Raw genomic sequence first — 27,969 nt, 5'->3', positions numbered from 1 at the left:
TTGGATACAGCAAATCGAGAGAGAGAGAGAGAGAGAGAGAGAGAGAGAGAGAGAGAGAGAGAGTGGGGAGTGGGCGGTGGAGGGAGGGGGGAGAGAGGGAGATGTCAGGCTCAAGATCTTCAAGTTCACCAGCTGATCACATTATAATAAAACACATGGATTGAGTAATTTTCCAGATATTCTCTGACAAAAAACAATCTTGCTGCACTTCAGCAAATTATAACACAGCAGCAAATCCTGCTGACCGAGGAAAACTATTGCTCTAACTAGAGAAGAAGAGTATTGCTCTAGCTAGAGAAACCAACAAAAGTATAACCTCATATCATAGCAAAAGATTATTAGGACTAGAGCAGATTTAAGGTTTGGTGAAATGCATAGTCATGCACAAATCAATAACAGTTCCCAGCTCTTCGAAATTCTTTAGTAAGAAGCCTGCAAGATGGACACATATAAGAACAAATTCCACCTGTCACACGCATAATGCATGCATGCAAAAATATCAGAGCAAGCAAGCAGCAAGGATAACAGATATATATTCTTCAACATCACAATCATCTTTTGATGAAAGATTAGGTCAATGTATGAAGAGTCACCATGTCCTTCAGAAAGTAAATTTTGATGCCATGTTGCATCTGGTAAAAGAACACAAACCTCCTATATCAACAAGTAGATGGCGTATCGGCATTTTCAAATGTATAATGAAAGTGTAAATATCAAACAATACAATAAAAGAATGATGAGAATGTATATTTCAGCATTCCCCCACAAACTCAACATAGGATAACTACAACACAGATATCTACACGTAAGACTAATCTCTCTCATACGGGCAGTAATCTCATGCAACAGCTGTATCATAAAATCATGCAACCATACCTCTAGAAAACTATATTTATGGTATTTGTATGACCCAAAATTTTGCACACATTCTCTTCTTCTCAATAATCAATCCCCCAAAAAAAAAATTTCAATTTGAACCCTAGATATGGTTAAAATAAGTCCTCTCCAACAACGAATCGAGGCCATTCATTTGGTGAATTTCAAGATCTTAGCCTTTACAAACTTGAAATTATTATTTTCCTTTTTAACATTGTTCATCTAATGCTAATAAAACCATCTAAAAATATTGGAAAAGAATAAATCCCTCTAAGGCCTAGATCTAAGCATCTTATCAAAATGGACGGCCTACGTTAATTGGGTTTAAAAAATACATTCTAAGTTCCGATTTCAAATTTTTCTTTTTTGTGATTGATCATTACAATGAAAAGAGTGTATATTTCAAAATTTGGATCAAACAGATGGCCCTAACATGGTTTTTGAAGATTGTAGCATTATATTACTATACAAACATTGCATGAAATCATTCCCCCTCTCATACTAGATGCCACTATATAATCCATAAGCGTCAGCTGATCCATTGGAAAAGCCTCCAAACAACTTGAGAGTGAAAGGTATCCTCTAAAGTTACTTCTGGCTCCATGACTCTCATATAGCAACTCCTTAAACTCACACCTCCTTCATTTAGATGAAGTCTAGATAAAGTTCAATCCAAGAAAGGTAGAACTTGGACGGACCCAAAATCCATGATTCTTTTTAGGTTCATTGCTAACAATATTGAAACAAACGACATGGAACCGATACCCAACACAAATAAAAGGGCAATTCTACAGAGAAGGTTATACATTTAGTTCAGTTCACCCCCTACCTGGCCTACAACTTCGCATTAAAAGTCAAGGGAAGTGGCCAAGAAAACAAATTATGGATTACGAAGAAGTGAGGAACGAAAGATCCAAAACATGCCTTAAAGAGTACAATCCCGGTTAGGAAACAATAGAATGAATATCCAGAAATATTTGACGGAGGATACTGTTGATACTTGCACTTTGAAAACTCTCACAAAGATTGAAAAACAACATGGCCAGATGATCCAGTAACGACAAACAGACAACACAATATTTATACCTAGATTGCCACAATCTAATGAATGGGGAGGCACAAAGACTATGTCAGATAAAACCATAAAATGAATAAAACGTAAAAACCAAAAACTCCAAAATACAAAATAAGAAGAATAGCACAGGCAAATCACATAAATAATTTTTTCTAATTAGGTCTTAACATGGTGAAAAGGTATGTAAACTACTAATGAAGAGTTCCCAAGTGTTATACACAGTTCAAAGTTTTTTTTTGGAAACTAATGGAACGTGTAGAAAGCAGAAAGTAGTTACAATGGTACCTAAGGTACAAAGACAGAGCACAGAGCCGCACGTTGTTCCTAATAATCTTCATATTCTTCCTAATAATCCCCGCATAAGCCAAAGTATCAGCCACTTTGTTTGCCTTCCTATGTTCATATTTTACAATAGAGAAATTCAACATGTCATCGATTTCCTCGAATATGCTCCCCAGCCTCCAGGTAATTGCAGATTTCTCCCCCTAAACCATCTAATAAACATCAAGGAAGTTGCCCACAAGAATCCCTAGTTGTGTAACCACCTTACTTATATTCTATACTCTTTTTCCCATTACGGAGTCCCAGTTGCTTCTGCTAAAGAAGAATCTATGATTTCTTGATGCCTAAATTAACACTTCAGAATTGCTCCCGCATTCCTCATTGCACCTACAAAACCCACAGGATCCAGGTTTCCCTTTCCAGCTCCATCCAAGTACACAGATTACCACATACTAAAAACATCCAAGACTTCATATTCAACATAGGATTGCATTTCTAAGATACTTTGGGTTGTTTATGTTTTTTTTTTTTTAACAAAATGTAGGTCTTTTATGTTAATACTTAATAGCATTCATTTTAGGAATCTTCCATAACATAATATCCTAACATAACATGCAATCAATTTTTTCTTGGGTCTATGATTGTCTCTACTAGGAACTAGGGTCTATGATTGTCCCTTTAACTCTACAGTTCCTATCCTTTCAAATGCAGTAGGATTTAGCATGAAGAATCAACCACCAGAATATAGATATTTCTCCATATTCCAGATGGTACCCACCCAGCCCAGCAAGAAACCAGGAAGAGAGGCAAGCATAACCTAATGAATTTCAACAGAACATTATCACCCTGGTGCATGTCCACGAACTAAAACTATCAATGAACCAATAAATGGTTCATTGGTTCTTCCTCTCCTTGCATAAAATACACATTTAAACCAAAAATATGCCACATGGTGATAAATGGTCGACCAGAGCCATTTTGCCTTGTAAACATGGGATAAGAAAGTTAGGAGTCGGGCTTGGGTCAAGACGGTAGCGGCTGGGTTTTCTTAGCACAACGTCTCAAGTTCCATTCCTATGTAACCTTGTCAAAAAACAACCAAAAAAAAGGATAAGAAAGTGAAAAGCCATGACGGCCTTCCTCCAAACTCGTTGGATTGGTAAAGCAGGATGGGCCTCCACAAAGTCCACTACATACAAGAACTTTAACTGATAACATGCAAGTAGTATCCAAATCTTACACCAGCTCGTATGGTCAATCACCCCTCCCATGAACCTTTCTGATTCCCACCTCTTCTATCTCTCTGTCTCGTAGATTTCTTCATAGTTCCAATGTTCAACAAGCAACCTGAAGATCAAAAGTCCACCATGCAATCCAGCACGCTTACTGAAGTCATGATTTCCAAGAATTAAACCTCCCACAGAAACTATCCAATCAAACCTTCTCCTGCTCACAGCAAGAACCCTCATGTTTCAACTTAATCATATATGGCGCCTTCATGATTCTTTTCCGCTGCTGACAATTGCAACACCATGTCCCATGTTCCACACCCACCTTTGACCTGCCCATAATCAAATTGCACATAGCCTTCAGAACCTCGACATTGACTTATACCTCACCAATGTTTTAAAATGCGGCCACATCGCCCAATAAGGCGCTATGCGCTGGGCAGCGCATCGAAAATCCCCGCATATGCGGTTTGGAGAGATGCACCCACATATAAGCCGCATCTCTCTGCAACAGAGCCGCATAAGCTTCCGCCATTTTTCTTCTAAACTGTACCCCTCTGGCAAGGGGGAAAGGTCATTTTGACCTTGAAAAATGGACAAAAAGGAATTGGGGGCTATTAAACCTCCAAACAACATATTTCAGCCACATCCATGGCTTTTATTGGATCGATTGAATCAAAAAAAAAAAATTGGGCGGAAATTTTATTTGTTGAAGTTCTTCGATTTGTGCATTTGTAGATGCTTGGTTGATGATTATTGTATTGACTCTTCTTAAGCTTCACTTTAAAACTCTTTAATCTTCATGGACTTCGAGTTTGTAGCATTTTGTAACTTTAAAGTTTGTGGTTGCAGATTTGTGCTTATAGTTGTTGATTGTTGTTGAATGTTTTATGAAGCTAGTTTTAAGTTTCTAATTTTTAGTTTCTATCAAGGGATAGTGGATACAGAATTTCCGACAGCTAGTACTTTTGGAGTTAATGAATAAAGTAAATACTTATTATCACATATATTTCCTCCATATTTTTTTCTATGCATTAAACTATTATTTTAGATTTTTTAGAATTTCTTTATATTTATTGACCGCATCACCGAGATGCACCCGCATCCGGACTGCATCGCCACATCGGCCCCCCCACCGCTTTCGGCCGCATCCCGAATTTTAAAACATTGCCCCTCACAAGGGAATTTGTCTACAATGGATGCCCACCAGGAGATCATTCCATTTGAAACTGAAAAAAAAATTTCCCCCATAATACTAACAATTCTCAAAAGCCCTTTCTCGAAAAGCGCCATTCAAAAGAGGCCATCGGAGGTAAGTTGAAGTAAGGATCTCAACCCCACCACCATTAAGGCAGCTATTCCATCTGATGAAGAACTAAAAGAAAATTTTGTTGACATTTTGTGCGCTGCATTTTCTCTATAGTTTATTGAGGGGTATTTTGGATATTTTTTCTGTAATGGACTTCTCTAGAATTTACAGAAAAGCCAGGGGTTCCATTTAACTTTCGAGTAGGGGAAAGATTAGGAGGGGAAGATTGGAATTTGAATTTGAATTTAAAATTTTTCTTGGGAGGTAATATTGTGCATGGGGGTTAGTATCCATCAATATTCCTAGAAACTTTAATTGTGCATGGCTTGGAAAAGGTATTTTGCATGGTTTGGGAGGGGGTAGAATCCATTGTCGTTCCTAGGAAAGTTAAGAGGGCTTTGATTTAGAAGTCAAGCCAAGTCTATTAAAAGTGGGAGACTCTACCCTGATGGAATCAATGTATTTTGCTATAAAAATCCAGAAATCAGGAACTTAGTTCCTATTTTGGCTGGCTTTGGACCCTTAGACAGGCCACTGAAGCTAGGCTTTGTTAGCTTCAACCCATTGTCATTGAATCACAGTTGAGATCCCTTATATTCTACCAGATTTTGAGCTATTTCTCTCTCTTTTCTCTCTGTTTTAAATCCTCATCCAATCTACCATCATCTGTGGTCATGCTTTCTGCCCCGAAACCACTTTTTGAAACGTCCTAGCATCAATTTTATCCCCAAACTTAGCTCCAATGCATTCCCCATTCATGCCAGACATTAATCACGGTATCATCTGCATATTGAAGTTGAACTTTTTTTAATATACATCCCAGGGAATAGAAGCCCTATATCCACCCTAAAGAATCTCCCTTTCGGGATTAGATAAAGATACGTAAGTTCCCTCACCTCATGTCCTCCAGCTCTTAAAGAGCTTGTTAGATTACCATTTAGAATAATTGGAAATGAGTTAAGAAACATATACACCCAAAACCCACTAAATTCACCTTTCACCAAACCTACCTATCAAAAAGCAAAATTAACAGACCAAAACCTTCAGCTTTGAGATGTTTACTCCAAGATGCATGATGCCAATTCCTCTCCAAAAATTTTTAATCACTAAAAGAAATAAAGTATATTCAGAAGCATGAGGAGACAATTATTTGCTTGCAAATCCATTGCAGATATACTGAAACTAAGGACAAGGTATCCCCAAGGGATGACCACCCATACAGAAGGAGTCCAGAGCAGTGTGGCCATCTATGCTCGATCGCGAAGCTTAAAAAATTTAGGCAGGAAATAATACCATCCGATGAGCCATACTCGTGAGCCTCTAAATCTTGCCAAAATCAAAATCAAATTGGAAACAAATTCACTTGCAAATCATTTGACACCTAGAGGAATATTGGGCAGGAATGCTGAACCTATATTTGCACAAATGTCAGGTCTGTTTTGGCACTAATAATAAATGGCCCGCCCAAGGAGCTGAAAATAAAGCAATAGCCCTTTCACAAGAATTGGGCATCACAACATTGAGATCATGGACTTCTTGAGACTAGTGCAAGGAACAATTAGCAAATTTCTTGTGAATAACTTGTCTCAAAAATTTTCCAGAGATAGCTTCTTTGATTTCATAGTGCTTTTCTGATAACTAAAGAAAAAATAGGCACCAGTGCCACATAGAATAGAGATAAAAAACCATGCATCATCTGGAGTTTAAGATTTACCTAATGTTCATGCCCACCATCAGTATGATCTTCATGGCCCTCCCATGGGTGGCGCAAACCCTGACAAAGATTGGAATGTAAATCCAACTGGAAGTCGGATAAAAGGTTTCCATCAAAAACATAAGGGACATGAAAATTTACCAAAAGGGCAGCTCCATCTTGCTTAGCCCTGTACATAATCCAAAACCTACAAAAAAAATACACAACGAAAAAAAGATTATCATTACTTCCAATAACCAAGTCAGATTAAAAGTGCATGAAAAATCTCAAGAGAAGCAGCCAAGGCTGATTTTTATACCACACAAAAGAAGATAAGGAACATATGATAAACCTCACCAAATGAAATTCATTTACATAAAAGACTAATTGAAATCTAAGTTGAAATTCATCATTTATGTAGAAGAAAAGCCAATATTAAAATACCCTTTTCAAACTACGGTGGCAACAAGTACAGCATAGCAGCATTTGAACTTCAGTAATCCTAAATTGTAAGTTGTGATGTTGTTTTACTGCCTAACATGCCCAGATATGAATAGGGATACAGGAAATTCTTGAAATTTAGGATATGGATATGGATATGAGTATCCTAACTAATAAATCAATAAATATGTAGTATAATTTGTATATCCAACATATTTACACATATATAAAACATGATAAAGCATATTATTATGGGATTGTATAAAATGAGACCGTTTACCTTTTGTATAGGGAGGTCACAATTACTTACAACCATCTGATGTGAAATCTGATAGCTTAGGTGTGTCACAAAGTTCGAGAAGATTTCTTTTGAACTTTGAGCTTGTTCAATGGAATAAATGAGGCCACCAGATTTGACATCCAATGGTCAAGATCAGTGGTTTAAAAATCGGTGAGTCGCAACGGAATCGCCCGAGTCGACACGGGAATCGGTAACCCCATGTCGATTTCTGTGTAAAATAGGGAATCGCCAGATTCTAGAGTAGAATCGCTGGTTCTGAACAGTGAACCGCCCATATGACGTCATAAACCGGTGAGAACCACCCCGTATGACGTCACGGATCGGCTGTGGCTGACATCACAAAACCCCGCGCGTGCGAAGAAATCTCACACAGTGAGTTCATGTTTTGAACGTGGTTCTCGCCTCAAGCAATTCTTCGTGAGGGGAGCAATTGCTTCTTTATATAAGCATTGTTCGTCCCACCTCTCTTTGATGTGGACAATTCTCAATGCCCAACGTTGAGATCTTAATTCAATATAGTGATTTATTATAGTTAAAGTTACATAACGTGGCGGCGTGGGGAGTTGGTTATCACACTGGATTTTCAATGGGAGGTCTCAAGTTTGAGCTTTGGGCCGCTGTTGTAACGTTTTTTCTTTTGTTTTAAATAATGTCATAAAAAATAATGTGTTTTACTTTTGTGTTTTACTTTTGTCTTAAATAATGTCATAAAAAATAATATAAAGGAAGAAAATAATATCATCAAAAAAAAAATAAAGAGGAAGAAAACAATCTCATAAAAAAAAAAGAAAAAAAGGCGTTTTATTTTTATCTTCCAAAAAAAATAAAATGAAGAAACTAATGTCATCAAAAAACTAAAAGAAAAAAGAAAAATAAAAGATAATACAACAAGCATTTCTTGTCAAAAAAACAATTTATCTTCCAAAAAAAATAAGAGGAAGAAAATAATGTCATCAAAAAAATAAAAGAACAAAAAAAATAAAAGATAATACAACAATTCGAGATTTTAGTGGTCATTTTTTCATCGATTTAATCCCTTCTTTATTGTAGTCCATGTATGATTATATATTTTATTCATGATGATTCTATGATTTTTCTTTTATGCAATGCAAATTTAATGATTAACATAAATTCATACAGGAACCAACATAAATTCATACAGGGAAAGAACATCTCAATATTCACAAATTGATGAAAAAAATGAAAATTAATAATGTAGTACCCTCATTTCTTATTGGATTCCTAAAAAACAATATTTATAATGAATTTTAATAAAATTTTTGGATTTTTTTTAAAGCTTAATTGGACCGATTCGGCCGATTCCCGATCCGGATCGCCAATTCACCGATCTGGATGGGTTTTTGGGGAGACCGATCCGGGGCACCGATCCGTTTTTTAAACCATTGGTCAAGATTAATTGTGACCACCTTGCATCAAAGGTAAATGGTCTCATTCTATACTTTCCCTATTATTATATTTTGGGAAAGTATAGAATGAGACCATTTACCTTTGATACAAGGTGGTCACAATAATCTTGACCATTGGATGTCAAATCGGGTGGCTGCAATTATTCCATTGACCAAGCTCAAAGTTCAAAAGAAATTTTCTCGAACTTTGTGACACATCCAAGCTATCAAATTTCACATCAAATGGTTGTAAGGAATTGTGACCACCTTGTATCAAAGGTAAATATGGTCTCATTGTATACAATCCATTATAGTTTATTCACATTCTGTTTTTTATAATTATGTCTTTAAACTTAAAAAGTATTGTAACAAAATCTGGTTTCAGTATCAGTATTAACACAGTTCAACACCGGCACTCTAAGCATGTATAAGTATGCATGCGTAATAGTTTCTTTTAAAAAAATAAAAAATTGTCATGCATCATAGATTGTTACACCTCCTCTCCTACAACCAAATCAAACTTGAAAGGGAAACACATGCTTGAAAATAGAGATAACGCTCTCAAAAGGAATATAGATAATGCTCCCACAAACAAGGAATTATCAACCCCAAAACAAGAATACTATCAAAATGCTAAGAGGTGAGCCTTTTTAACGTAACCAGGAGTTTACAAGGGTCAGATTGCGCTGTATCTAGGTTGAGAGTGATTAATATCCAACTGCACAGAAAAAACTCCAAAAATCCCTACTTATATCAAAATAAGTTTCAACAAACATTATGCATATAGGAAAAGTTTATGCGTTGCCAAAGGTTCATTTGGAACTGAACCTTTAGTTAGCGTTATGGTCAATATCTATCAGAAAATTTGTAATCAAAGTTTTGAACTAATAATCTTTGTTTATAAACCCCTTTCATAGCACATGGATCCTTTTCAACTCCTTGTATTTTTTAAAACAAGCACTTTTTGTCAAGCCTTGTGTATTCAACAAGTAACCTAGAGATGAACACAAATCTCATAGGAAGCAGCCTTGACTTACCACACTTATATAGAGAGTCTATCAAGAGTGTTCTTAACAACTTTATCCACTCCAGTGCAATTAGATTATAGACTCATTAATAGTTTATGAAAAACTCAAACTTTCACTTTACAAGATAGGTGAAAATGACTTGTTATTACCAATTTGAACCTCGTAATCTAGGATTTCCATTTAGCAAGGTTGGGTTCCCGATTGGTATTTTACAATTGGTTTCAGCCTTATTTCTCTCAATGTATGCAGTATCACTTCCCTTGCAAGGCCATTAGTCGGTGGATCTGCCCTTTTTTTTTTCCTTTGATTTGAGATATTCCACGTAAATGTTATCATCCACTAACAATAGCTTATGCTCCCTAGACTTCCGATTATACATCTTGCTTCCATCAACAAATAAGGCTGCTTGGTCATCACAATACACAGTGATCGCAGGCACAAGCTTATCTCCGAAGTTGCTTAGCCACGCTACTTTCCCACTAGCACCACAATGCAAGGAACTCTAACCATGATAGAATGAGTTATGCCCGTCTGTTTCTTTGATCTCCATGAGACCAGTGCTCCTCCAAGAGCAAAAATCCATCCACTCGTGGACATAGATTCATCAGAATCTTTATTCCAATCTTAGTGACAGTTATCCTTATTGGGATATTTTCAGCAAGGATTTTTATAGGGATATTATCAAGTGAGCCCTTTTTATCTGAAATTTATAGGTAATTTATCAGGAATTCAAAATATAAAAAAATACATTTACTATGAATATTTTTATTAAATAATAATTAGATAATACCATGAAAAAATACCATGTTCTTGGACGGTTGGACTTCCATTTTTTATGTTCATAAAAACAAGAAATTGTTTTTTTAACATGATCAACCTCATGCGTACCATATAAAATATTTCAATGCAATCCTCTTTATCTAGCAACTAACAATCAATTATTAATCATTTATTGGTCAATGCAGTTTTTGGGCAAGTTGGCAATTTAAATCAAACATGATATCATCGGGAAGATTAATTAGCACAGTATTATCAGGAAACTCTTGATTATCGCAATAATTTCATATTATCAGGGATGTCACTAAGATTCCAATTAGCAATGTTGTATCCTTCCATTGCAGCTAGGTACACCATGTAACATAGTCCATAGTCTACAGTATGCTTTAGATAACTCAGTACTCTATATACTGCATTCCAACAATCTTGACTAGGATTACTGATGTACCTACTTAACTTTCCTACAGCATATGCAATATATCAGATCTGGTGCAATTCATAGCACACATCAAACTGCCAATGATTTTATATTATTCTAACTGGGATGTGCTACTACCCTTTATTAGCTATAAGCTGCATATTAGAATCATAAGGACTACAAGCATATTTACAGCAAAAAATAATCAAATTTCTCTAAAATCTTTTCTATATAGTGAGATTGAGAACGTATTGTAGGTGCCTAGTTAAGGTGTCCATAACTAAGACAAAGAGGTTGGGCTCAACACTGACCCCTAATGTAAACCTATTGTCATTGAAAACTCATTTGTCTCTCCACTAGTTGTTCACACAGTAGCTAGTGCTCCCTTGTACATATCTCTCACCAAGTCGATATAGCATCTAGATACTCTTTTCTTTTCCAACACTCACCAAATTAAATCTCGAGGTACTCTATCATAAGCTTTATCTAATCAGTAAAAACCATGTGGAGGTCTTTTTCATTCACCCTAAACTTCTCAATCAGTTGCCTATGTAGGAAAATAACCTCAATTGTTGACCTCTATGGCATAAAACCGAATTGGTTTTCTGATACACTCGTTTCATACCTTAATTGTTGCTCAATTATTCTCTTCCACAGCTTCATAGTGTGCCTCATAAGTTTGATCCCTCGATAGTTCGCAACTTTATATATTCATTTGTTCTTATAAATAGGTACAACAGTACTTTTCCTCCATGCATTTGGCATTAGTTTTGCTTTCAACACCTTATTGAACAGCTTGGTCAGTCAATCAAAGTCAACCTTCCCCATGCACATCCAAACCTCTATCGGTATAGCATCTGGTCCTAAAGTTGTTCCCACCTTCGTCCTCTTCAAAGCTTCTTTTACTTTCGATATCCTTATCCTATGAACGTATCTATGATCTCCGCCCTCATTTATGTCAAAAGTTCCTTCTACTATTGTGCTTTTATTGTGTTCATCATTTAATAACTTTTTAAAATAAGCTCTCCACCTTGCATTGACCTCTTAATCCTTCACCAAAACCCTTTGATCCTTACTCTTAATGCATTAAATATTGTCTGGGTCCCCACACTTTTTCTCTCATTTTCTAATTTGAAGACATCTTTTTCACCTTTTCTTGTTCCCAGTATATTGTATAAATTATTATATGCCTTAAGTATAGCCTTACTTACTATTTGTTTAGTGTTTTTCTTAGCATTTTTATACTCTTCTAAGTTTTGATCATTTCTATTAATTCCAAGTTTTATAAGATGATCATTTTTTGTTCATGGCCATCGGAAGCTCATCACTCCACCACCACTTTTTTTTTTTTTTTTTTTTGAATGAAAACGGTAAATATTATAATGGTAAGAGTTTTTACAAAGTAAGGGTCAAGGTAACCCACGAACCGGGTCTCTCAACCAAAGATTGATCACTAGGGAGTGACCTGTTCTAAAAGACTGGCTCTAACATCACCAGTGAAGCAAAAGATAGGGCTTATATAATCTGCCTGTTACAAGATAGAAGGCTACAATCTAGAAAGAGGAGGTCTCCCTGCAGTGCTAACAATATAAAACTCCCTGTTGTGCGTGTCTATACGCGTACAACAGGCTGGTTCCTAGCAGCTTCCTTGGCGAGACGATCTGCAAATGATAGGGGCTCATCACTCCACCACCAAGTTTTCTTATCAGAAGTTCTTTGCCCTCTAGTTTCTCCTAAAACTTCTTTTGTCACTTTCTAAATACAGTCAGCCATCACATTCCACATAACGTTGATCTCATGTTTAGCGTTCAAGTTTCCTTCTTTAAGTAATTTATTCCTAAATAAGTCTTCTCATTTTTTAAATTCTATCACCTAATTCTTGGACACTGTCAATTTCATCCCTTCTCTTTCATCTCTTTATGCAGACGTCCATAACCACTAGTCTGTGTTGTGTAGTCAAACTCTCCTGGATAGCTTTACAGTCTTTACATGATGGTCGATCTACCTTCTTAACTAGGAAGAACTCTGTTGGCTTTTATATAATCCACTTTTACAAGTTATTAAATGTTCATCTCACTTTTAAAATAATTGTTTGCTATTGCTAGGTGTAGGCCATAGCAAAATCTAAAATAGCCTCACACATCTCATTTCCTTCACCAAACCCATATCCCCTATGTATCCTTTCATATCCTCTATTATCCTTCCCTACATGACCATTTAAGTACCCTCCTAAAAAGTCCTCTCTCCATTTGGTATGTCTTCGACTAGTCCATCTATGTCCTCCCAGAATTGTTGCTTAATTCTATCCTCTAGTCCTACTTGTGGTGCATAAGCACTAATTACATTAATTATCTCTTCCCCTAATACAAGCTTAATTAATAGGAGCCTATCACCTACTCTCGACATTAGCTACTATATCTTTCAATCTTTGTCTACTATTATGCCTACTTCATTTTTATTATTATCCTTTAGTTTATACCCATCTATTTCCTTAGCTTTTTTTCCCTTTCAACAGTTTCCTTAGCAATCATCAATGAATGCAATAAAGTATTTCTTACCCCTATTGGTAATGACATTATTTACTTATAAATATCACCATGAACTTAAAGCAAGCAACTCCGAGTTCCTTTCTACATTATGGAATGGTTTTCTAGTGGTCTTTGATCCTACACATGTGGCGCAATTCTGACAATGGTCCTCAAAACATTCAGGTACATGTCCTAAATTAACCATGTTTTTAATTGAATTGAAATTGACAGGTCCTAATCAAGTATGCCACAGGTTATAAGAATCAATCACATACACACGATAAGCATTTCTATTCATCACATTCAAGTTGAACACGCTACTCAAAGCATATCCCTTGCTCCCTAGATTGTCATTCTTCGACAAGATTACATTATCGGACAAGACTACATATTATCGGACAGAAATTCAATTTGAGGCCACAATTAGTAAAATGGTGGGCTGAGGAAGGTTTTAGCACATGCTAGGCCACACATTGGTCAAAGTGAGGAGTTCCAAGAATTGAACTGAAATTCAACATTCCCTTGACCAAATAACTGGGAAGTGGAGTGGGTTCCCATGTCGAGACCTGACTTTTCCCCCACTATCTGATGGGTCTTGAACATGTATCTACTATTCTAAACATGTCAAATGGCTCCCAAATAATGCACCATCCATTGCCTCTTCCCAAAATATTGGCCTCTGATACAACAACCACATGTCTCATTTACTATACTTGGAAATTGCTCATTCTTTCAAAGTTTGGAATCTTCCATGGTGTGACTAGATTTCTTACAAAAGATGCAATATCATTTGGTTTCTCACCATTGACATGCATTTTTATCTTGAAACCAAATCTACCTTTCCTTTTTGTAGGAGGAACCCATAATTAGGCACACCATTAATCCTATTATCATTCTTCAATTCTACATTTCTACTATCATACTCGGACAGAAATTCATGTAACATGATTTCCTATAAATAATTTCACTGAAATGACTAACAAAGTAGTTCTTACATGGATCCTCTTAATACATTGTTTTGAACACTGCCCACAGTCCCTTAATGAGAGTATTGTCCATTTATGGACTCATTAAGTGCAATCCTCCATCTCCCATCCTTGTAGCTTTTCCTTCTCATTCTCATAATTTGTATCTGCTGTGGTGATGTGCGGGTTTCTTTACAACCAATGGGACTTTCAAGAAAATAATATAACAGATAACTTTTTGTATCCATTTTATAATGTCTAATCCTTCAAAACAACCAAGTTCAAGACCGTGGTCCACAGTTTTAATAGAAACCATATAGATATAATGGCCTGAAAGATACATATTAAATGTAAAACTATACATCATTTGGCTCCGAAAGCAAAATGAGGTGAGACTAGACAAATGAAGATCCTCAAAATCGATGCCTCAAATTCTTGTCAAAGCTTCCTCAAATAATCCCAATCAAAACCCCTAAACCAGTTCTGGGTTTTCTGCTCCAATCTAGGGCATCCGAGCACTTAAATATTTTAGTTGAATAGTAAATCCAAATTTCAAATATCTCAAATTCTAATTATTTTGTATTTTTTTGGGTGAAAATCGGGCATGGGATTGGATTACGAACATAAAAATAGGCTTAGGGTTTGATTTTCATCTAACATTAACCACCAGTTTTGAAAAAATTGCAGTTTTTCAAAACCAAGCAAAAACTTGGCAGATTTTTTCGATCTAAAAAATGTAGTTTTGTCCCTCAAATCTGGGTCTTCCAATAGATAGATCAGAGCAAAATCTACTAGGTTAAGGGCTCCAATCAAAAAACCAAAGAAGAAAGGCATGTGAACCTTCAGCCCCTTTTATTATGTAACTTCTACAGTATCAGGGCCCAAGCTTCACAGTACTTGGGCAAGTTTGTACAACACTCGCCCAAGTATTGTACAAGGTACCCTTAGGTACCATGTTCCAAGCTCGGCATTCTGCCCAGCCAAGTAACTCACCTGAGTCCAAGTCAATCCGGGCGAGTTTTTTAGCATTGGTTTGTGCATGACAACTGTCACATAGACACACTAGGGTTCATATATGTTGTACTATGCCTTTCAAAGTACAAAATGCCAAGCTCACACCAGCATAATACCCAAGCAAGCTAACCCAAAACTACCTCATCTACTGCCACTATTGTGTGTGCACTATTGGTGCCATTTACTCCACCTTATGTGATGTACCATCTATTATGAGCAGCCCACACACAAGAATCCTTTCCTGACTTTCGGAAGTGACAAGGACTCTTTCACCACTACAAGCCCTTCTTTCATTTTGTTATTTCCATCACCTTGAAGCAGCCTCATGCTTGTCCATCATCAAGGGAAAAGAACATGGAATGGACTCCAATGCCCAGGTGGCAACACAAAGATAGGAGTAGATGGAATTCTCCAATACAACAGATGACCAATTTACTCATGCAAACCCATGCCATAAGGCATACAATTTAGCCTTGAAAATTATACATGGACAGGATACGCCAAAAAATGTAAGCCACACATGTTGAGATAGAAACGACAATTTTGCTTCAAGAGACCAACATTAAAGAGACAACAAAACAATTTTAAGACATATAGTACCCCTAACTAACATATAGATGCCTCAAAAAGAACGGACATAGAATAGGAACTCACCAATCCCCACAGCACACACCCCTATAGAGATGTCAGTACATCATCCATTGGGGATGCAGCTAGAAATCAGGTGGGTAATTATGATATTAGGGATTTAGGACAGATCCACCCTATCAAGGTAGGCTTTGATATATCAACTTTCGTGGTCTCACCTCCTTGCCCAATATGTCCACTTTTGAACCTGCTAGTAACATCAATTAGCATATGTTAAGGCCAATGATAGGCGTGGTTATGAATCATGCCTAAAGGAGATTGCAAATGCCAGTCAAGAGAGAGAGAGAGAGAGAGAGAGAGATTTTAAATGGAAGCCTTTATACTTCTTGTCCACAACAGTGGTGTGGCCACCTTCTAGTCTATTTTCTATATACTACTCTAATGTTGTGGCCAGATCCTCTCAGAGGTAACCTGATTGAAGATTATTTCTCGTGAAAAAAGACAATCCCCTGATATATATAAAAAAGGAAAAAGCGAAAAGTGTAGTTCCTTCTAAGAAAGGGAACCCTTCTAAGAGCATCACATTGCAATTCCTCAATTAGTAAGTTCCATGTCGCAATGGCAGCGTCAGGTGCCTTGCAATAAGTGTCACACCACTAGATGCCTATGCATACTATTTGCTTGAAAACTGACACTACCTATTGTTTTGAAGTTTCTAGTTTTGGATCTTAGAAACAAGTGAAAGGTGTAGTTAGAACCAATCTGGTTTCGAATCTTGAAGAAAAATGGATTGAGCCTTGGCCCCATTGATACCATTGTGGAAGCCTTTCTTGACAAAAAGAGAGGAGCCCCAATTTCAAACAAACAATTTGAGACCAGTTAGGACTCATTGGGCCAATGTCAAGGTGGCATGTGCTGTTACTAAGAGCGCAAAATAGGTTGATAGGGTGTCACACATGTCGTTCCTGAAAATTCCCTCCATTCAAGTGAAACCGAGGTTGTCACAAGAGCTTCCATTGAAATTATCACTTCAGCCTTCAGCAGGATCCAATGGGAGGGCCATGTGGATGGGGATGAACTCAACCAAACAGTATCTTTTCAGTTAGTATGCTTTGAACAACTGATAGTTGCATGCCTAGAATCTTATAGTGGACCTGATGCAGTCTTTGATGAAGTTGATGTGGTCTGCTTGTTATCAAAGATGCCCCAATTTGTCTGAAGCAAAATTTTCTAAGGGTGAGCAAGGCGGCCCGCCACAGGATGTGGCCAGTGGTGGCAAAGACAGGGCAGAAGTATGAGTGGATAAAATTGGTGATTGAGCTTTGGCGTGATCAAAGAGGTTTAGACCTCACTATCAAATTTGGGAGGAGAAGGCACAATGGAGGAAGAGGTCGTCAAGGTTTTCCTCTAGCTCTTTCACCATAGGGCACCTGTTTTGTAGGGGACTGCCTCCAACTAAATCTGCTTACTCCATTGTCCTTCTTAATTATTCCCTTTTCTTTCTTGCATGAACATATTAACCCAGATCTTAAAGCTTCAATGACATATACTTCAAGCTTTTCTCAAAGGATACAACCTCCCTACAAATATTATATAACCTCTAGGGTACAAATGCATGCAGTCTAAGATAAGCCACACTGGTTACATAATCTTCTTTCATAGTGTTGTCACTGCCATTTAATCCATAAAAATAAACAAATAACTTTTGGATCATTTGAAGTCTTGGCAGGTCAGCTACCAATTTCTAGCAATCATGTTCTTCGCTAAGCCACTTATGAGTTCAGTTAAACTATTTCATCATGTATCCACCAGTGCGCATTTACAATCAACGCAAGTAAAATCCACTGAATGTTTCAATTATGTCTATTCATCATCTAAAAGCACGCATGTATAATTCAGGGTAATCCTGTCGAGATATATTTGTAGTTGTTACTTCATTCAATTTATCATAATCCAAAGCCCGTTTCAAAAGATAAACAATACAATCCCCAAGCCCAAAACTAGAAGATTATCTTAAAGGAAATTATAAGTTGCTCAGAAGGATTGTGGAAAGCGCCATTGAATTGTGTTCAACATCTAGGCAATGGCGCAGAACATCATCTAGATGAGAAAATTGTTTCCATGATCCAAACGTCCAAAAAAGGGCTCCTTTTCATTTAAATGGGGAGAGATCAAAGAGCATATTCATGTTCACCATAGATATCAGTTGAAAATAGCTAGGGCAAGTTCGATGTTTCAAAGAAGTTTGAAAGCATTTTTACATATAACGGAATTTTAAATCATAGAACATACGTATCAAAGAGGAGTGATCAAAAACTCTTTACAATGAGAATGGAAAATTAATGAAATTCCAAAATAGGTCTAGAGAGATAGAGGGTGATTACATACCACATCATTGCACACATGCCTTTGCCAGTGACGACATGCCATCGCTTGGGGTGATGGACTGTGAAACCTTTGTACGTGGTGCTGTGACCATCTCCGCCTCCTCCCATGTCTCTCTCAATATCTGCTTCCTTCTCTTCTTGATTGATTTCCCTCACTCTTTCCCTATTTCCAGCGACTCTCTATCCTGCTTGGAATTTTAACGGCCTTGCTTTCGAGGGATCAGTGGACCGGGTCGGGTTTGGCGAACTGTTAGCAAGTCAATATATTGACCGGCAATAATGGAGTCGATCCGGATCCGAACCCGGATTTCGGACCTATTCGGATCACTCAAAATTTGGATCAGAAATCTGGATCCGGACCCTTAGGTCCAAATTGAAGTTTAGAATCGGATCCAGGTCAGGTGGATCTAATTCGGATCCAAATCCAACCCGATTTTTTTTAAACAGTAAATTTTTATTTTAAATAGTATATATATAGAGTAATTCGGATCCGAATATCTAAGATCCGGTTTGAACCTGGATCCAACTCAGATCCCATGTATATTATTCGAATCCCCCCCCCCCCCAATCCGACCCGTTCTCACCCCTAAATATATCGGCAAACTAAAACATTTGGTAATAAATTGATTTTGTTCTAAAAAGTATGGAGGTAAAAAATCGGGTCACATAAACAAATCGTCAAATATTAGTTAAGTTAGAGAATCATAAATATTTTGGACTGGATATACAAAGAAAACACGGTATAAGATTATGAGTTGCAATCAATGATCCAAAAAATGCCGAGCGGCATCTAGGCCTGCTGGATCCAAGCCGTCCACTCCTAGACGGGAGCTCAGAACCTGGACAGGCCCATAGAATAAAAAATCGTTTTAAGGTCATATTTAATGTATAAAATTAAAAAATACATATTGAGACATATTTTTGTCCATAATTCCATGCATTTCAAATTCAAAAATCAAACTTTTAAGTTTAATCTTCAAAACATTAGCGTATTAAACCATATCCATTGCCCATACCATAATCCAAACTCTACGCACTTCATAGTACATACACAAAAAACCCTCTAATAAAACTATAAAATCTCCAAAACTAAATCTAACATCAATGGGTTATGATGTTTAGATTGATTTCTCGCAACTTTGAGAAACTATTTGATCCTATGAAAATCACAAAAATCTAATTTTTGAGGTTTCTACCTCTCTAAAATGGGCACTAATGGGTTTAGGTTGAAATAAACTTAAATCCCACCTTTTTACCATCTTATTTTTATTAAATAACCCAAAAGTACCAACGAGAGTCATTTTCGCTCTTATGCGGAGTGCAGGCCCTGGGTGGCTGCCAAGGGCTAGGCGGCTGCATAGGCATGTGCCCAAGCACCAAGGGGCCGGCCACCCATTTTTACCGCCTACACATGATTGTCCAGGCTACCATGGACCACATAGGCCCTAGCCGGTTCGCCCTTTGGAAGAATGGTTGCAATTGTTATATGGATTCATAAAACTATTGAACTATAACTTTTATGTCCTTACCTAGTATCTTTAGAGTCATAGTTGACAAAATTTTATTTGAACTATCAAATAAATACAACAACAATGCTTACTTTGTTGTCCCGATACAAAATATATAATAGATTAATTGAGAGCAGCCGATATAACAAGAACAATAATACCTAACACAATAACTACATCAGCAAATAGCAAATGTACCAAAGATATGGAATTATTGTTGGAAAACAAAACAAAAACAAAAACAAAAACAAAATTGACCTTCAATATAGGATTGCTATTAACTAAAACACAAAAATCTAAAAATGTAAAATACCGATCCATCCAAATTGCTATGTTGTATACAATAATAAAATAATATTTTTTTGAAAAGGTGAAATTAAGCAAACTTCTATACAAGGAAAAAACAATAAAATGCTGAGGCAAATCCAAATATTCAAAGCTCAACCTAAATTCCTAGTAGCCTAAATATTTGCTTGTAACTGAATCTTTCTTACTTTTTATAATGACGCTCTATATTATGAAGAACAAAAATTTTTTTATTGACGTACTCTTCCTCTAACTCAAACTAATATATGGTTATTTTGATGGATTATTTTTTGGAGAATATATTACACCTTTTTAAGGGCACATGTTGGGGAAATTTTTTGTTAAATCGATTTATTAATTTACTTCCACTTTTAATATGCTTATCTCTAAACAAAAATTCAAGGGTATTAAATTAATGAGGAGATAAAATTACAGGGAAGAAGTTTTTTTAAACAATATAAAATGTGGATTTATATTGGTTCCATTAAAAAATTACTTTATCTTTTGAAAAATTTGGATTTCTTAATGGATTTCAAAACATAAAATTTTTTGAAAAACTCGTATTTTAAAGGGAGACTTGTTAACAATGATTTGGATTAAAAAATATTTGAAAACGACATAACGGATGGGGGCTGCTCTTGACCCAAAAAAATGGAGGCAACGGGTGTTATATTGGGAGAATAGCGTTTTTCCCAGCGAAACGAAAAACTGAGAGTCTACTTGAATAAAAAAAAAGAGAAAATGGGAAAATAATAGTTAAAGTGGAGTAGTCATGGTGAACTATTCGAAATCTACATTATTTCATATTTGTCAAAAGATATTTTACTTAGTGGGAGTATACAGTCAATTTACTCCCTTGGGTAAAAAACTACCTAGAATTAATTTTAGGATTCCTAAATTTTAAAAACTACCTAGAATTAATTTTAGGACTCCTAAATTTTTGAAATATAACATCTTCAATATATAGATTAACATCAATAAATAAATAAATAAATCCCTAATTGCACCCTTTATGCAGTAAAATAATAATAATAATGTCTTGAGATCGACCATAGATCATCAAATTTTTAGATAGTTTAGAATTTCAAATTTTTCTTTTGTAAATATTCATCTAGTGATTCTTAGGTGGCTACCAAAAGTTTCGATCGAAAAAACCTCCCTAGTAGGCCTTCTGACCAAGAGAGTATAAGTACATTATGCTCCCAAGGGATCGTAGTATATGTGCTCTTTATATTTTAAGAGATTGGCTACTTATGTCGGGGTGGCAACCGGTCGGTTTACGTGCAACGGGTCGACCTTGATCCTGACCCGCATCCGGTCTAAAATATAAAAATTATATGTTGTAATTATATATTTTGTATATATTTTATGTCAGGTATGGTCAACCCCCAACTTGTCATGTCCAAAACATGGACTCAGACCTTGACTCGGTTGGGTTGACCTGCCAGATTGGTGACCAACTCGATTGCCACCCCCTATATTTAGGGCTATTTATACAACAATTGACCATTATTTTTTATAGTTCATATATAATGTGTTATTATTTTTGTTAATATCTATTTTCAAAATTATTTTTGATATTTCATATATAATGTGTTATTATTTATGTTAATATATATTTTCAAAATTATTTTATTGGCACAACTAAGAACTGGACACGATTTTAAAATTTGGTGAAGCTTTTATTTGGTTTGGTTTTTTATTTTTCTAATGCATAAAGAGGGTTTTTTTTTTTTTTTTGGAGGGGGGGGGGGGGGGAGTTACATTTTGAAGATGTTAAATTGAGAATCTCAACAGTAAGAATGGATACCACAATGTGGTAACTGGGTGTGGGGATGCTACCACCTTGACCTGAGCCCCTTTTCCCATAAAAAGGCTGTTATAAAATATATAATCTACATGCGCTCTCATTAATATGAAATACTGTATCTGGGGCAATTGATTATATAACCTATTATTTTTCACACAATTGGTGTTTTTAAGCCTTGTATAAAGCACTAATTTTGAAAATTTTCAATTAAATCCCAAAGAGAACTTTCAATATTTTAGTGTTCCTAAATACGTATGTTCAGTTTTGGATTCAAGGGTTTGACCCTCTTCTTCTCTTTGTTTTGTTTTGGATTCATGTGTCAAAAGAAGTATGCAATTGACTTGTTGCACAAAAGCTCAAATGGAGAAATGTAAAGCTATTTCAACGCCTACTGAAGTTAATAGGAAATTGAGAAATGGCATGGGGAAAGAACTCGTGGATGCATGAATGTACCGGCAACCAGATGAGGGTTCAATCTATTTCACTCTTTCGCGATCAGATATTTGCCGGGACCGTGAAAGCCTCATTTCGAAACATTTTGCATATTTTGTGGTGTGTGAAGGGTACAATCCATTATGGGATTGTGTGTGTGTCAAGTTGTGTGATGCAGATTATGCTGAGTGGTTTGACAACTCGTAGATCAACTAAAAAGTATGTACTCAGGTTGGGATTGCGAGTGATCTCTACCTGAAGTAAGAGGCAACTGATGGTGTCCTTGCCTACTGATGGAACCAGAGTGCCTAGCGGCATCCATTGCTGCTAATGCGATCTATGTGCGTCATGAATTAAGATTCATATTTTGTAGTTAGACTATACTGTGAGAAAGAATGTCATACGACTGATGTTTCATGCAAAGACAAAACACATTGGGGTACAACACCATTTTATTCGAAAAAAAAGTGTTGAGCGGATACATCAACTTTTTACCTGTAGCAACAGGGGAGCAAACCAAACGTGTTCACAAAGGGTTTGCATTTTCTGAAGTTTGTAAAGTTCAAAAGGCAACACAGAGTTATGAGCAGAACGTCAATGCTGAGGGTAGTGTTGAGAGTCACTGCTGACTCTCGCACATGGGCGAGGCGCCGTGCTGGCTAGTGTGGTGAAAAACATTCCACTGTGGGTGTGGCGAAAAATACATAAGATAAAACAAGTTTCTCATGGATCAATTGAAGTTTACTTGAATGTAATGGTCTTTATTTTAGGTTAATTTATTTGGTTTCTATATTTTGTTTAGCCAAAATATTTCGGTAAATATTATGCTATAGTTTTTTGGAAGGTGAATATCAAAATGTATTCCATGGTGGGAATCAGGTACATATCATGGGTACGGTTGTAAAAGGTTTCAAAACCTTGATCATGGGTGTTATGTTTATTAGTTACCATTAGCATATTAATGATTCAGATAGTTACTAGCAAAGGGTACGTGCTCAGCACGTGTTTTGGGGACACTATAATTAAAATTTAATTTTGCCTGATGATTAGAAATATTGCTTGATTTAAAAAAATATTAATTATATTTTAAATTTCTAAAAGTTTATTTTTCTATGGGATAACTTTGTTTTGAGGAACGTAGAGAGCCCTATTTAATTTTTTCCAATGAGATTGGTTATTAGGTTCTTGAGGTCGAATCCCCAAAATTTGAGGTCCAAGAAACATTCATGATTTAAGCTTTACGCAATGGAGCAAATACAAAGTAAGCACTATGCAGCAAATCTTTTCACATCATTTATTACACAATAATATATTCTCTTCTCTAAAACATTCAAAAAAAAAATTTCTCCACTGAGTATTAGACCCTCATTAAACCACCCAGGCACTACCTTCATGCACGACAATAATCATGATATAAGAAGTTATCAATACCACTTAAAAAACAAGTGATCTTTTGGCGCATTATATTGCATTATCTTACTATAATTTAGAGTTAAGCTACAGGCTCGAAGTCTACCGGAGAGAAAAGGTAAAGTTGAGAGTGGACCAAGCCAAACATAATATACTATTAACATTTGGAAGAATAATATGGTCATATGGCGCCTGGATTTTGATCCATGAAATTGACTATAATTTTGCTCTAAACTGTTGGATTTGGTGCTATCCAAAATCACCCAATACAGAAATCTGGATTGAGATATTGATATTTCCTTGTGAGAGATTGATATGGATAAGTTTTTTAAAGGAAATAGAAATAAAAAAAGATTGGTACTCTTTGGATATATCTCTGGTTTGAGATATATGCAATATCTATAAGATGAGAAATATGTAATATCTACATGAAGTTTTTTATTTTGTGTAGATTTTTTACTTTATATCTTTATATATATATATATATATATATATATATATATATATATAGGGGATGAAATGTGTAGAGAATTTGTGTGCTCAATTTGGATCACCATATGAGAATGGTGGTTCCTGAATAGTGACGAGTTGATTTCTAATACTTTATTTGCCAAAAAAACAACCAGTTGGTTTAGAGTTTTTGTACGCAATATAAACCACTCCAATATGAACGGTAGAATTTATAAAATTCAAATATCTAGCTAGCATCTTTCAAATCTTAAAAAATTCCTCCCATTTGTATAAATTACAGTAAAAGAGATTTTTTGTGATACAAGTTATAGGGACTATAGCTTATTTTCGATAAGAATAGATATGAGATATCCGACTTCATTTATGGTATAACTCTTGATATAGTAAAATATAACTTTCGACGATAATGATGATGGTAAGGAGGATTTTTCTTTGTTTTTTTTATTACATTTCACACAATTAGTTTATTACAAAATTGCACTACAATTTTCTCCTTTTTCTTTTGTCACTACATACACGTGTTTTTGTTTAACTTAAACGATGTCATTTCACTAGTGAGTAGTGACTGGTGAGGGATTTCTATGAGTGCCAGTCTTCTGAATCACAGGGCGAGCAACCTTCTTGAGCAATGTCGTGTATCTGAACGCCTGAATCATATACAGCCCCTTTTGTCCAATCAGCGGGAAGAACACTTTGTGCCCATATCCATTTACCATCGTACCCCCCTGTCACAACTAACCTAAATTGCAAAGCCCCTTGCGGTACTCTGTTTGTATCCCAAATTGCTCCATGATTCCTCGTCATATAACGCCAATTCGAAGAACCCACCTGCAAAAAAATTCCACATTTTTCATGAAAGACCTTAAAGATCTCTATTTTTTTTTTACTTGTTTTGGGGAAAAAATGGGTATAGTTTCTTATGACCTATGAAGCCTTAGGCTAGGAATTCATGCATGGATTTTATTTTATTTTTTTGTGTGATTTACGTATGTACTTTAAATTTTTTCTTAAGATACAAAAATACATTTATAGGTGAGAATTACAACGAAGGTCCGTCAATCTTTTTTTTTTATATATTTTTTCAAAATTGCATCTCGGTAAATCTTCGTGCCTTTTTCTTTCTTTTCTTTTTTTTTTTTTTTTTTTTTTTTTTTTTTTTTTTTTTTTTTTTGCCGTACTACCCTAAGGGCTGCCCTACTAACGAAAAAACTAAAAAGAAAAAATTAAAATTCAGATCGAAGATTCCATCTGACCAAAAGGTAATTTTAGAAAAAATAAAAATAAAAGGCAGCTTGGCTGATCTTTTTTTGTAATTTCTGGTATAAACGAAATATTTTGTATTTTAGAAGAAAGTTTAGGCTCTGTATGTAAATCACTCTTTTTTTGTTTTAAAAAGATTTTCTCAACTTACTTGAGCAACATCGACTGCAACTATGTCTGTTTGGCCCCCTTGATACACGAATTTGACGGCCAGATAGTATGGATATTGGCTACTCTCTTCCACCATTACAGAGAGGTTCTTATTCTTATAGTCACATGGTACCCTGCAACGCAACAATACATTACAACAAAGAACCCAACTGTTAAAAAAATAAATAAATAAATTAAAAAAAAAAAAGAAAAAAGAAGAAGAGTAGAGAGAGAGAGAATTGGGTTTTCACCTTTTATATTCAACAACTGCAACCCCAATTTTTTTTAGTTGTTGTTTCATTCCCTTTCTAGCCATCCCGAAAAAGGCAGCACCACTCAGCACAAATTCGGTGTGGTTGTCGTAATTGAGGTCAGTGACGATAATCTGTGATCCCCCTTTGCTACATACAGTCCAATCTGTGCACCTAATCTGCTCAAGCCCAAACCCAATTCAAGAATCAAGAGAGAAAAACGAGAGAAGAGAAAGAAGTTTTAGAGAGAGAAAATAGTAAAGCAAGCACCTGAAAACAGGCGCCACAACCAATTCCTTCTCGGTACAAAGCAGAGCTTGTAGCAGCAACGTATCCACCATTGAAAGCCAGTGCCATGGAGCCATAACCGCACGCCCCAGCTGAAAATCACAATCTCCGATCAACAACATAAGGCAACCGCAAAACCCATAAAAAAAATCCACACAAAATACGGATTAAAGGAAGAAAGACAATGGAATCGTGAAATGGTACCTGGAATTGCAGAAGGGGAGGAATAGTAGGCGACCTTTGATCGATGGACGCATCGATCACAGGCCATCGCAGAAGAGAGCGAAAGAAGGAGAATAAAGATGAAGAATGCCATGCTTTCTTCGATTTGAAGGTTCAACAAACTACGAATGTGAAGAGTGTGAAAATGGGGAGGTTTTATAAGCAATTTGTGTGTGGATAGAAGTTGTCAAAATGCATAGAAGGTGAAAGAAAGCAGGCAGTGGAATACAGGTGAGTCAAACCTACTACCATTTAGAGAGAGAGAGAGAGAGAGAGAGAGAGCTAGCTGGCTATTGTGTTGGCCAAAATAATCAGTGCTCCTTAGTGGGACGGAAAGAGACGGATAGGCGCGCGGCTACGCGTCGAGAGGAAGACAGAGGAGAGAGAGACAGAGAGAGAGAGGAAGCGGACATGAATTTGTTATGGATGGCACGCCGCACGCGCAGGCTCAACGGTGGCGGTCGGCCCACAAAGACGATGACACTGATTGGGCGCGTTTGGGCCTCTATATATATTGGGAAGATTGTGGGGACCATGGCAATGGCTTGAGTTGTGCGCACTCTACCAAAAATATGGTGCACCTATGGGGTCGGTTTGTATAGAGCCGAGCACTTTCAAATAAAGTCGAGAAATGTGGTTTTCATATTAGAAATCTTTGTGATAGCTTTAAAATATATTTTCATCTTCAATTATAATATTTAAAGCTTCAAAAATATTATAGATCTAGTTGATATATAAAAACTTGAAAACCTTGAAAATTGATGGTCAAAAAATACATTACAAGATACACTATTTTTAAAACTTGAAATCTATTTTTTCTCATGTCCATGCATCTTGATGTCGTGAAATGATCAATTTGAGAGTATTTGGGCATCAAAACAACCCCTTGTAATGAAATTTTTGAGGTGAGCTCCAATTTGATTATTTAAAGCCTCGACTTCCGTACGAACTTTTTCAAGTACGTATTCCAACGTATTTATTCCACTGCCTTCACTTGCAAGCCAGAATCAATCATGAGACCCCAGGTTATTATATGTGATTATATGATTAGGGATGGCGATGGGATGTGCGGCCTCGCCCAGCCCTAAAAAAAAGTAAGGCTTTAAGGCTTGAGCCGCAAACTGCAGCTGGAGGGCCTAGCTAGAGCCAGAGCCAGTGCCATCCCATTTGGTCTGGTTTGGCCTTTTTGTTTTTTTCTTTCATTTGTTTTTAGCCCGGCAAGACCCAGCCTGGCCTTAATAAGGCCTAAGCCAGGCCTAAGCCACCCCGTAAGGGCAAGGGCCGGGCTAGGCTAGGATTAGGGCTAGCCTGACCCTTAATTTTAGCCTTGCCCGGCCCGACCCATTCCCACTCTTATATATGACACAGTTGGAGAAATTTTCTTTGGCGTTTTTATTTTTCCCATTTGAATTAAGTTATTGGGTGAACATGGTGTATGTTTGCTCCCGTCGGTGAAAATCTAGATAGGACCTATTCAACTCAACAAGTCTATGAGAAATTGCACATGCACTATATAAAGCACAGGGAGTGGACATAGACTTTTA

At 36.4% G+C, this 27,969-nt stretch overlaps 2 protein-coding genes across 3 annotated transcripts; both read right to left on the bottom strand.

Moving 5' to 3' along the window:
• Positions 1–116: 116 nt before the first annotated feature.
• Positions 117–18,457, bottom strand: LOC18424329 (NADH dehydrogenase ubiquinone 1 beta subcomplex subunit). 2 transcript variants are annotated; one of them, XM_020661713.2, is made up of 4 exons: positions 18,319–18,457; positions 6,627–6,672; positions 6,486–6,545; positions 117–466 (listed from the first exon to the last, which is right to left on the bottom strand). In XM_020661713.2, exons 1-3 carry the CDS (start codon positions 18,423–18,425, stop codon positions 6,486–6,488), a joined length of 213 nt encoding a protein of 70 aa, XP_020517372.1. In that variant the 5' UTR covers positions 18,426–18,457; the 3' UTR covers positions 117–466. The 2 variants fall into 2 exon arrangements, with proteins under 2 accessions (XP_020517372.1, XP_006828981.1); XM_006828918.4 differs by having other exon boundaries at positions 117–432.
• A 6,207-nt stretch (positions 18,458–24,664) lies between these two features.
• Positions 24,665–26,909, bottom strand: LOC18424328 (expansin-like A2). The gene is made up of 5 exons (XM_006828917.4): positions 26,408–26,909; positions 26,186–26,295; positions 25,916–26,094; positions 25,666–25,798; positions 24,665–25,082 (listed from the first exon to the last, which is right to left on the bottom strand). The coding sequence occupies exons 1-5, from the start codon at positions 26,517–26,519 to the stop codon at positions 24,834–24,836; spliced, it is 783 nt and encodes a 260-aa protein (XP_006828980.1). The 5' UTR covers positions 26,520–26,909; the 3' UTR covers positions 24,665–24,833.
• Between the last annotated feature and the right edge of the window lie 1,060 nt (positions 26,910–27,969).

The sequence above is a fragment of the Amborella trichopoda genome, chromosome 9 (genome assembly GCF_054954075.1).
Source record: "Amborella trichopoda isolate Santa Cruz 75 chromosome 9, AtrichopodaSantaCruz75HAP2 v2.0, whole genome shotgun sequence".
In the NCBI taxonomy this organism is placed as follows: domain Eukaryota; kingdom Viridiplantae; phylum Streptophyta; class Magnoliopsida; order Amborellales; family Amborellaceae; genus Amborella; species Amborella trichopoda.
This window is presented reverse-complemented; position numbering and strand designations above follow the sequence as displayed.